Source organism: Salmo salar, chromosome 26 (assembly GCF_965601325.2).
Source record: "Salmo salar chromosome 26, fSalSal1, whole genome shotgun sequence".
NCBI classification, from domain to species: domain Eukaryota; kingdom Metazoa; phylum Chordata; class Actinopteri; order Salmoniformes; family Salmonidae; genus Salmo; species Salmo salar.
The window spans coordinates 29,605,231-29,617,176 of NC_138316.1; the positions used below are offsets into that span (position 1 = coordinate 29,605,231).

Genomic DNA, 11,946 nt, shown 5'->3' on the forward strand with positions numbered 1-11,946 from the left:
AAAGGCATGACACACAAGATGGCCGCGGTAGGGTTGAAGCCAATCCGTGGAGGTTTTACTTTGATTACACAAACCTGTAGTCTCCCGGATAATAATGTTGACTCTGACAGGCGAGAGAGTGGGAAAATAACATGGCAACCTGTCGTTAGTGTGTGGTGACCCCCAATGGCTCTTGACGGTACTGCTAAACCAAGTCACTATGGTCTTGACGTGGAACCATAAGTCTATGCATGACAGCATGAGACCAGAAAAAGTGAAATGGTTTTCTAAAATCTATGAGATAAATCTGGTTGTAAATCTGAAAGTTAAATCAAAGCACATGCCTTCATATCTGAAAGTATTACTGTGGAAAGTTAATCAACTTTTTTGGCCTCTGCGTGCCTCTGGTGGCCTCGAAATTGCGTCACACCCTCCAACCACATTTTCAGATCAAGCATACATTGTGTCTTAGCTAACGTGTCAGTTCATTTTTCAACACTAACATCGTTAGTATGTTCACCCCTGGTTATCAACCTCTTCAGCTAATTTACTAAGAGCAAATGTATGCTTGATCTGAAAATGTGGTTGAAGGCGCCTTATGGATGGTGTGACGCATTTGCGGAGTCTCTGGAGTCACGTAGAGGCCAAATTGAGCTCTGTACCACATTGCCCTGCGCCTCAAATTTTGTAACAATGAAGTGGGCTCCATATAGCTCCGCATTGACATGATCGGTTGACCGTAGGTGGGGGCGGGAGGTCCTGTATTAAATACAACTAGCTTCCTTGACATCAGCTCTGGGCTGTTCCACAAAGCGCAAGAAGTATGAATGCCCTGACTTCTGGAGGCATATCACCATAAATGCTACATGACCAATGCAGACATCAGATTGACCATGCAGTGCTTTTAAGAGTTGAATACCCCTGGTCTATACAGCCAGCATAAGTAACCCATCTACTTTTTAAATCACTCAGTGAGGAAATCCAACATGACCCACACACCCTTATGTGATGAATAAAGGCTACTTAGATCTCCATAACTAGTCCAATGAAAATAGTGCTTACCTCAAACCTAAATCACAACATACATGTACATCGCAGCAGTCTAAGGCACTATATCTCAGTGCTTGAGGCGTCACTTGACACCCTGGTTCGATTCCAGGTTGTATCATAACCAGCCATGATTGAGAGTACCATAGGGCAGCGTACAATTGGCCCAGCGTCGTCCGGGTTTGGCCGTCATAGTTAAGAACAAATTCTTATTTACAGACTTGCCTAGTGAAAGGGTCCAATTAAAAATATATATATATATATACACACAGTCATTGGTATGCATTGTCGTGTTTATTTCCTTTCAAAGAAAAGCTTTCGAAACTCATTGCCTATACAGCACAAACTGTTGACTGAGGTTTGGGTTCCATATAGGAAAGGTAAAATGAGAAGTATAAGTATACATTGTTTTGCCAAATTCAACAGTCCAGATGGCAGCATGTGTTTACATCATTTCACAGCAATATAAATTGTGCCAAGTATCCAACAGCTTTGAGCAAAACAATGTTGTCTGTGGAGGGCTGCCATTCCCACAGCAGATATTTTTTTTATATTTACACAAACCTTTATCAGCTCAATAAGGGTAAATAGAACATTCAAAATGAATTAAAAGCAACGTAAAGATGGATGTGATTATTTAACTTAGCATATTAATTAAAACCACACTTGCCTGCTGCTCAATCTGCAATATATATTATCCATCTTACCTATAGTTTACACAGTAAAGAGAAATATAAGACACTAAACCGTAATGCAAAAGAACGTAAATTTCCCTCGCCCCAAAAATGTAATGTTGCTCTAATTTGATTTCAGGCAAATATGTTTGGGGGAAAAAGAACACCCAAGGTTAGAGTCCATCTTCAGTCCCAGTAATAAACAATAACTGTCCTGAATCCATAGTCCACCCATACAGTATACCTATAATTAATGCTGATTTTTATTCTCACCTTTCAACCAGCTTTGAGTGGTTATCTTCATAGACCAAACCCAAGCATGTGCAAAGAGCAGAGAAGAAAATAAACGGAAAAAGCTCTGATTGCATTGTAGTCTGTGTTACTAAGACAACCAGTTGTCATTGTTGATTTACTTACATAATATACACATTTTTAGTTCTATAGCTGTTTGAGCACAAGATGCCTATAATGCTTTTAAAGCTGAGCACAAGTGTTGCAACGTAAAATGAAGTCCCTTCAACTTGTTCAGTTCCTATTCACACGACTGAACAGCTGCTGAAGCTAGTCTGTGGCGTGGCATTCTGCTCTGCATCTTCCTCTAGTGGCTGCTGACTAGGACTGCAGGATCAGCTCAGCTCTGGGGAGGGTTGTCATCTTTGCTGAAGGGTTGTGTGGATCCGGGCTTCACCCAAGACAGTCCTGACACCTGCAGCCCCTTGTGGTGATCCTCAGGCCGTCTCTAGAATAACAGACACATTACCACACTGTTCAGCTTGCACCATGGAAACAAATGGCAGCTCACACAGCTTCACCAATCACAGCCCTGCTGGCTCTCATTGGGGTAAAACAAGCCTCTTTTGGGAGAGAGCTCAGAGGGAACCTGACTCCTTGGACCATAGCAGACACTCAGAGCTTTGTGTCCTTTTACATAAGTCTGAAAGGCACACTGCTAAGGTTTAGAAAACTCACTTTGTGTGAGAACATCCGTTCCTTCGCCTCGTCGTGGATTGCTGGGTTCCATGAAGAGAAACTGGAAAAATAAGCAAAAAAAACAAAAAAAAAAGAAACCAAATTCTCAACCATTTATTGCATCTCCTTTCATATGCTGCATGTTTCTTATTGACATGAATAAAAAAAAAAAAAATGTAAAGACAATGTTCAGATTGTTCATGAGCTATGAGAATGAGAAATGGAATTCCTGGAATGAGGAGCATTTCCTACTACCAACCTTATTGCATAAGGATCGTCCATCTTGGGCTGGTCGAAGAGGTGACTGTTGCATAGTTTGACGCTGTCTATCACCTTGCTTTTGAACAACTGCACATCCTTGTCGTACCTGAAAAAAACAGTATGATTATACAAGCAATTTGCCAGTCAATACAGTGTGGAGTAATAATTTCCCACACCTGCCCAGAATCTAATTCATTAGCTCAGGGAATTAAGATTTGTTTTACTCCTAACAGAATACCTCAACATTTCAATTAAACAGAGGCTCAAACAGCCGCCTGTCCCTTTTAGTAACTGGGCATCGGCACACATTTCAGCAAATAAACAGTGGGTCTAAATTAATTACGAAGTTACCATGGACACAGCTCTGATAAAAACATTGTTCGCCATCAAAAAATAAACACGGCAAATTCAAGCTCTCCATGGTGCCGAAGTGCCAAATCGGGGGGTGTATGATCTGCGATAGATTTATGTTTATACTGGTCACAATTAACAGTATGGTAGTCTTCAACATTTTGTGCAAAAGCTGTGTGCATTAAAGAAATACACACCTGGCTCAAATAGACAGAAGCCCGTCTCTAATAAGCACCGGTTGTGTTCAGTGACTGAAGCAAATAAATGTGTGGGCTATTGATTGAAGTTTCACAGTACACAATAGGAACACAACTAGCTTGCTTGTTGACCTATATAAACTGACCCAGGTCACATATGTACGCATGGCCCAGTTTCCCTGTACAAGAGGAAGAGAAGGAAAGCTGTGAGGAGAAAGTGAACAAGTACAGACTTACAGCACAGCAGCTTCTGGGTTGAGTGGTTCCATAGTGTTGATCTTGTAGAACACCGTGCGTGCATACATCAGGACTTGCCAGATGTGGTTGTGATTACGCCTTCATGTCCACAGGGAGACATTTATGAATCTCTCAACATAATGGCAAACCAAATACAACTCCAGTTACAGTAAATACACAACTATCATAAAGGCATTCCATGGTGCATAGGTTCATCTCAGACTAGTGAAACACCCAACAGTAGCACTGCTCAAACACCAGTAGGGCACAGCCAAAGTGTGACATATACACCATAATGACAGACAGGTTTCCATTGAGAATGTCATGGACAACTTTCCCCATTCATTAAAAGGTATAGTGCTGTGCTCCTATAAATCCACCTTCAGCTGATAGAGACTGAGGTTTAAGAGAAGACCTTACAAGGCTGTGTCCCTGTCCAGCTGAAGAAACAGGCCATGAGGAACAGAGCTGGAACAGTAGTCAGAGTAAACACTGGGCTTTGATGAGACGCATGACAGTTCTAACTAAGGCACACTACAGACAGCCCCACACAGTTCAACTCTCAGGGACATTACCACCAGGACTACAACATCCTGAGAGAACACACATATCAATCACAACATGATTGCAGTAATGCAGTAATATCATAGATCAAAAGGTAGTAACTGCATTTAGCCTATCATGGGATGTGTAAGGTTGTGTAGTAGTGGCTAGTACATAGTGGAGCAGGCGTTACACTAATGGAAAAATATCAAGCCACATGTACCTGACAAACACCCATTTCCAAATCATCCTCATTAATTTGGATGTAATGATCTGGGCATAGAAGCCATGTACTGACCTCCACTTGGTGAAGGCTCTCCTGACATCAAGCTCTCCTGAAACAGGGTCCACAAGTGGGTGGAAGACTGGGATATCAAACACCACTCTCTAAATGTTGGTACAGGAGAGAACATGGTATTTATGCAATATTCTAACAATACTAAAACACCACATTTCAATGTACCATCATACAGTGCATTCAGAAAGAATTCAAATCCCTTAACTTTTCACATTGATACGTTACAGCCTTATTCTAAAATTGATTAAATAACTACACACAATACCTCACTGAACAAGTGAAAACAGGTTTAGAAATATCTAAAAAACAAATACCTTTACATAAGTATTCAGACCCTTTGCTATAACACTCAAAATTGAGCTTTCCACAACTTCATTGGAGTCCACCTGTAGTAAATTAAATTGATTGAACATGATTTGGAAAGGCACACACCAGTCTATATAAGGTCCCACAGTTGACGTCAGAGCAAAAACCAAGCCATTTTGGGGGGGGGGGGGTTCGAAGGAATTGTCCGTAGAGCTCCGAGAAAGGATTGTTTTGACGCATAGATCTGGGGAAGGGTACCAGAAAATGTCTGCAGCATTGAAGGTCCCCATGAACACAGTGTCCTCCATTCTTAAAATGGAAGTTTGGTGGGTGGTTCCAAGACTCTTCTTGGAGATGGCGCCCAACCAAACAGAAAATCGGGGAGAAGGGCCTTGGTCAGGGAGGTGACCAAGAACCCGAACCTTCCAGAAGGACAACCATCTCTGCAGCGCTCCACCAATTAGTTTCTCTGGTCTGCTGAAATCAAGATTGAACTTTTTGGCCTGAATGCCAAGCATCATGTCTGGAGGAAACCAGGCACTGTTCTTCACTTGGCCAATACCATCCCTACATTGAAGCATGGTGGTGGCAGACATCATGCTTTGGGATGTTTTTCCAGAGGCAGGGACTGGGAAACTAGTCAGGAATGAGGGAAAGATGAACGCCGCAAAGTACAGAGGTCCTTGATGAAAGCCTGCTCCAGAGCACTCAGGACCTCAGATTGGGACGAAGGTTCACCTTCCAACAGGACAATGACACTAAAGCACACAGCCAAGACAACACAGGAGTGGCTTCGGGACAAGTCTCTGTCCTTGTGTGGTGCAGCCAGAGCATCTCTGGAGAGACCTGAAAATATCTGTGCAGTGACACTCCATCAAACCTGACAAAGCTTGAGGATCTGCAGAGAATGGGAGAAACTCCCCAAATACAGGTGTACGAAGCTTGTAGCATCACACCCAGGAAGAACTGAGGCTGTAATCGCTGCCAAAGGAACTTCAACAAAGTATTGAGTAAAGGGTCTGAATTGATGAGGGAAAAAACTAGAATATATTTTAGAATAAGGCTGTAACGCAACAATGTGGAAAAAGTCAAGGGGTCTGAATACTTTCCGAATGCACTGTATGACAGTCAAACCAATCAGTCTCAGCCTTTGCCACCAAAGCAGGAAATGCCGAACACATTAACCTTTGAAATGTGCCAAAGAAATTGCTTTATTTTGTGTAAACAGCTGTGTTGTAGTGTTACAGCAGGTCCCCTGAAGTACTCACAGGACATTCACCATCAGGATAGTTATCTGGAATATACACAGTGAACTTGAAGACTCCATCCTGGTACAAGCCATGTCTGATGAAAATGACCCCGAACCACACTGGAAAGAAGATAAAATAATTAATTTTGTATAGGTTATGTATAGATTATGCAGTCAAACAGGATGACAGATTTGGGCTCCCGAGTGGCACAGTGGTCAAAGGCACTGCATCTCAGTGCAAGAGGTCACTGCAGTCTCTGGTTCGAATCCAGACATGCATCACATCCCTCCGTGATTGGGAGTCCCATAGGGCGGTGCACAATTGGCCCAGCGTTGTCCGGAGTTTGGCCGTCATTGTAAATAAGAATTTGTTCTTAACTGACTTGCCTAGTTAAATAAAGGTTAAATAAAATAAAAAATACAAAATTAGGCTCTTACTCAATGCTGATTTGTAGGATGGCTGCACATAGATTCCAGGCAGTTTTTGCTTGATCACTAGCGTGCTGTGGGTCACAGGGGAACATGGAATTAAATCAATGCAGCAGAAAATGGATATGGAAATTAACAGTGTGTTTTCATCAACAGCTTCTTTAAATTAACTACATAAGTGGCCTCTGTTCAAATATATCAAAGATGCAGCCTGCCTTTCCTTCAGGTAGGCTAATCAATGATCTGACTGGTGAAAACAAATCTTACCTTCACTTATCCAGTCACAGAGATCAGTGATTACCTCTAGCAAAGGAGGGAGGAATGACGCATTTTAAAAGGTATGCGTCTACATCCACTACCCAAAATAAAGTCTAATCTGGGGCCAGTACTTACAACTCAGCCAGCAGCGAGTACTCCAGGTAGAATGGACCGTAGGAGGCATGTGTTCCATTGGCCAACTGGGCCGTGGCGGCAGGAGAGGCCGGCTTGGTGATGGGGACTGCATTCTTGGGGATGGAGGGAAGCTGCTTCTTCCCAAAGCTAGGACGGGCTGGACTGGCTCTTTGTTGCTGCTGCTGCTCTCCACTCTGTTCCTCACCGTCAGATCTCTGCTCAGCAGAAGAGTGAACAAAAGGCATTTAACTCAATATATATGTCAAGGAAATAAAAACTGGTAGCATTGATTATTATAAGGAGGGGAGTATGTTTAGATTGAAACCACTTAGCCAAACTTTATTCACCATGTTGCAGAATCACAAGAGACAATGTAGACTACCAATTTCAAGCAAGTCTGTTAGTTACATCTATCTGCATAGACAGAGGCAAGCTCTGTTGTCGAACTACAAGGCAACACAGACAGCAGTGGGAGCACATATTGAGCCCTGGGCAATAAATAGGCATGAGGTGACAACCTCTCAGGTTTCATAGAGTCTCGACTGGCATCAAACTCCTCGTTCCCCGGGAGGTGAGAGCACCCACAGACAGCATCCCTAAATACAGCCTGCATCATATCCTGCCAATGCTAGCTCAGTGGGAAGCACAGGGGAGGAGGATAGGCTAGTTCACAGCAGAAGGGATGCCTGTAAGCAAAGGAACAACTCAGCAACAAATGCTCAAGGACTATCTCTGCAACTACAGAAAGATTTCAGGTTCCCACACAGCGAGTTCCATTAAAACAAACCACATTGTAGAAGTATTCATGTTGAGAGGCACAGAGCAATGAGTGAACCATTCATCTGACAAGGCAGGGCAGGGCAGAGAGTAGTCACACCTATGTTACTACGGGCAGAGCTACTTCTCCAATGTGACGCCTGTATGCTAAACCAGAAGTTGGTGCCTCCCTTTCTCGCAGAAGTCATTGAGGTACATAGGCAACAGACAACGGCAATAACAAAACAGCAGATGCATGGCAAACAGCTTTTCACCCAACTGAATCTTAGCAATTAGCAAACAAAACAAATGCACAGTCGAGAAGTTCACCATTGCTCTGGTCAAACTACAGTTTAACATCTAATCCAAGTGGATTTCCCAGAAGCAATAGGCTCCTCCTGCAACAACCACGCATGTGTTGTGATAAGTCACGTCTGACTATAGCTGCAACCTCCAGAGCACTACGGCTGGGACGATACCAGTATCACGATACTCGTTAGTATAGTGGCAAGGAACAGATTTAACCTTTTGGAAAACAGCCATAATGTTGGAAACAACCACTGTCATCCAGTCAAATGTATTTATTTTCCAAGCTATAGCAAAATATTTTACATACAGCAGGTTATTAAAGGACCAAAGAGTTCGGTCTGCTTCGTGTCTTCATTTTTGAAATATTGCGATACTGGTATCGTCACAGAACTACAGAGCACCAGGTAGTAAAAGGCGACCCTGAAACAGCCCTCTTTCGGGATGAGATTGCAAAGGAGTGTCCCTGGCAAGGAGTTGGCGAAAAGGCATGAGTAGGCCTAATGCATTATTAGAGGACACCACAAGTTAGACATTCCCATGCCACAATTCCAGTCCTCCAAGATTACTCTCAAACTGAAGACGGGTGGTAACCGGTGTAAAATGCACAAAGCTTCAAGGAAGCCATGCCGTCTTTGTGGGAAACGTTAGGGAGACAGACCACACTAGGCTTACTTTCAGTGTGTGGGTGTCTCTTTGGGAACTTTTGAAGGTCCTGTTTTTTTGTCTCTCTTCTCGCTTGTATGTTGGGTGAACTTGACAGAAGTTGGCTTTCGGTGCAGAAGAGGAAGAGCGCTCCCTTACCTTACGACCAGTATTGGTAGACATGCTCCAGAATGGGTTCAGGTTCATTAACTTGTCCGTCTATGTCGGTCCCACAACAAGTGTTGCCTGTGCCATTCGCTGGCGTCACTGGGGGAAGAATTGACAGAACAAATGTTACATTTGTATTTATTTAGGGCCATTTTCGTACTGGTCTCCCATGACAAATCGAACCCACAACCCTGGCGTTGAAAGCGACATGCTCTACCAACTGATCCACACGAGACCAAATGACTGATGAGGCCCTCTGTTCAGCACACACACAATGGGGCAACCTGAACTCAATGACAGCTGCTGACTCTCTGATCTACGGACCATGCTGATGCTCAGACAGACGTGCCTCATTCATGTCATGACGTCTGCCAGGCCAAGCACTTTAAACCCCACCGGGAAATAATCCAGATATCACAAGCTTGAACTGGTGTTAATGGTTGTTTATCATGGAGGTTGAATGTTAGCCTAGCTAGATTAATTATTTTATTCGCATATTACCAAAGGGCATTGTTATTGCCGTTGGCTACAGCAGTTGACAAGTTAGTTAACTAAGATCTTTGCTTAGCTAACTACTATGCCAACTAGCAATGTTGACATTGTATCCGTGTTGGTTCACGTGTTTCTATGCAGGCAACTAATTATGCAAGATGACTTTGAACACATAGCTAGTTAGTTAGTTAAGCTATATATAGTTACAGTAGCTAGTTAGATTGTTAACAAGATACGTCCAGTTTTTTAGCTGGACGCCAGGGTTGCAATAACAAATCAAGCATACATATTCATTTGCAATGGAATCTAGCATTGTTGCATATTATCCATAATGAAATAGGCATACTTTACGACTCGACAAACGAATGAAAAGAACGTTATTCACAACACAAACTTGGAAACTAACCAGCTAACGTTACCTAGCTTGAAAGCTAACGGTAGCTAGCATCCAGTTGCCAGCTTACCTTCCCTGGATGAAAATTCAGACAAGTACCTGTTCAAAAAATTCCCATTTATGTGAACAATTTCAAAATGTGCGTTTTGAAGGACGTTGTTACAATCACCACTGGTCAAAACCAAAAAGGTGCACCGCAATTATTTGGGTAACTGGCTAGCTAAGCAATCTCGCAGACACCGGAAATCACAGAGCTCATGATAGGCGTTTCCTATTCACAAGGGCTATTTCTATTGGCTTTTAACAACGCGTGGATCATGTATCTGAAATATGATTCGCAGACGTTCTATCACTTTTTAAGTCATGCTGTTATGCCGCATTCACGTACTAGTCGGAACTAAGAAACACATTTTCGAGTTGCTGACTTGTAGAACGCAGAACGTGTATAGATGGGTTGGTTTGTTTAGCATGCGCAACATGTTAACGGTATTTTGTCTCCAATGCTTATTAAAAACATAAATGTGGTCAATAAGCGCTTGTTGTCTCTCAAATACAAATCGGTCACATACACATGTTTAGCAGATGTTATTGCAGGTGTAGCTAAATTATTGTGTTTCTAGCTCCAACAGTGCAGTAATATCTAACAAGTAATATCTAACAATTGAACAATACACACAAATTTAAAGAAAAGGAATGGATTATATAAATATTAAGATGAACAATGTCGGCACGGCATAGACTAAAATACAGTAGAATAGAATATAATAGAATACAGTATATACAATAGAGGTGAGTAGCATAAAATATGTAAACATTAAAGTGACTAGTGTTCCAATTATTAGTGTCCAGTGATTTCAAGTCTATGTATATCAGGCAGCAGCCTCTAAGGCGCTGGTGATGGCTTTTTAACAGTCTGATGGCCTTGAGGTAGAAGCTGTTTCTCAGTCTCTCGGTCCCAGCTTTGATGAACCTGTACTGACCTTACCTTCTGAATTGTAGCGGGGTGAACAGGTAGTGGCTCGAGTGGGTGTTGTCCTTGATGATCTTTTTGGCCTTCCTGTGACATCGGGTGCTGTAGATGTCCTGGATGGCAGGTAGTTTGCCCCCAGTGATGCGTTGGTCAGACCGCACCACCCTCTGGAGAGCACTGTGGTTGCGGGCAGTGTAGTTGCCATACCAGGCGGTGATACAGCCCGACAGGATTCTCTCAATTGTGCATCTGTGAAAGTTTGTGAGGGTTTTAGGTGCCAATGTCACAGTATAGCTTCCGTCCCTCTCCTCGCCCCTACCTGGGCTCGAACCAGGGACCCTCTGCACACATCAACAACTGACACCCACAAAGCATCGTTACCCATCGCGCCACAAAAGCCACAGCCCTTGCAGAGCAAAGGGAACAACTACTTAAGGTCGCAGAGCGAGTGACGTCACCCGATTGAAACGCTATTAGCACGCACCACCGCTAACTAACTAGCCATTTCACATCGGTTACACCAATACAAACTTCTTCAGAAGAAGGCGCTGTTGCGCCTTCTTCACCACCCTGTCTGTGTGAGGTGTATGCTGAGGAACTTGAAGCTTTCCATCTTCTCCACTGCGGTCCCGTCGATGTGGATAGGGGCATGCTCCCTCTGCTGTTTCCTGAAGTCCACGATCAGCTCCTTTGTTTTGTTGATGTTGAGTGAGAGGTTATTTTCCCTCACCTCCTCCCTGTAGGCTGTCTCGTCATTGTTGGTAATCAGGCCTACTACTTTTGTGTCATCTGCAAACTTGATGATTGAGTTGGAGGCGTGCATGGCCATGCAGTCATGGGTGAACAGGGAGTACAGGAGGGGGCTGAGCCCACACACTTGTGGGGCCCCTGTGTTGAGGATCAGCAAAGTGGAGGTGTTGTTTCCTACCTTCACCACCTGTGGGCGGCCCGTCAGGAAGTCCAGGAACCAGTTGCACAGTACGGGACCCTGGGCCCGGGAGATATATGTCCATAAACACTCCAGCCAGCTGGTCTGCGCATGCTCTGAGGACGGGACTAGGGGCGACTAGGGATGCCGTCTGGGCCAGAAGCCTTGCGAGGGTAACAATGGTTAAATATGTTGTATAGTTGTTGGTTAGTTAGTGAATTTTTGCCATATTAGCATAGAGGTGACACATCAGTAAAAACACCTCAAAACAAGACATGGTATCAAGAACAAGATAAAACTAGTTGAAACGGCACTAGTAACAGACCAGAGATATCAACCCAGTGAAACCCTTTG

General features: G+C 43.5%; 1 protein-coding gene across 11 annotated transcripts; it reads right to left on the minus strand.

The window, feature by feature from the left end:
* Positions 1 to 1,301: 1,301 nt before the first annotated feature.
* Positions 1,302 to 9,977, minus strand: LOC106587594 (AKT-interacting protein-like). Of its 11 annotated transcripts, none has more exons than XM_014176149.3 (11): positions 9,765 to 9,977; positions 8,800 to 8,907; positions 6,934 to 7,148; positions 6,550 to 6,614; positions 6,131 to 6,231; positions 4,557 to 4,645; positions 4,136 to 4,183; positions 3,716 to 3,814; positions 2,929 to 3,036; positions 2,670 to 2,730; positions 1,302 to 2,439 (listed from the first exon to the last, which is right to left on the minus strand). In XM_014176149.3, exons 2-11 carry the CDS (start codon positions 8,845 to 8,847, stop codon positions 2,332 to 2,334), a joined length of 942 nt encoding a protein of 313 aa, XP_014031624.1. In that variant the 5' UTR covers positions 8,848 to 8,907; positions 9,765 to 9,977; the 3' UTR covers positions 1,302 to 2,331. The 11 variants fall into 11 exon arrangements, with proteins under 11 accessions (XP_014031624.1, XP_014031618.2, XP_014031617.2 ...); XM_014176143.3 differs by having other exon boundaries at positions 8,671 to 8,907; XM_014176142.3 differs by having other exon boundaries at positions 8,671 to 8,907; positions 9,794 to 9,974.
* Positions 9,978 to 11,946: the final 1,969 nt, after the last annotated feature.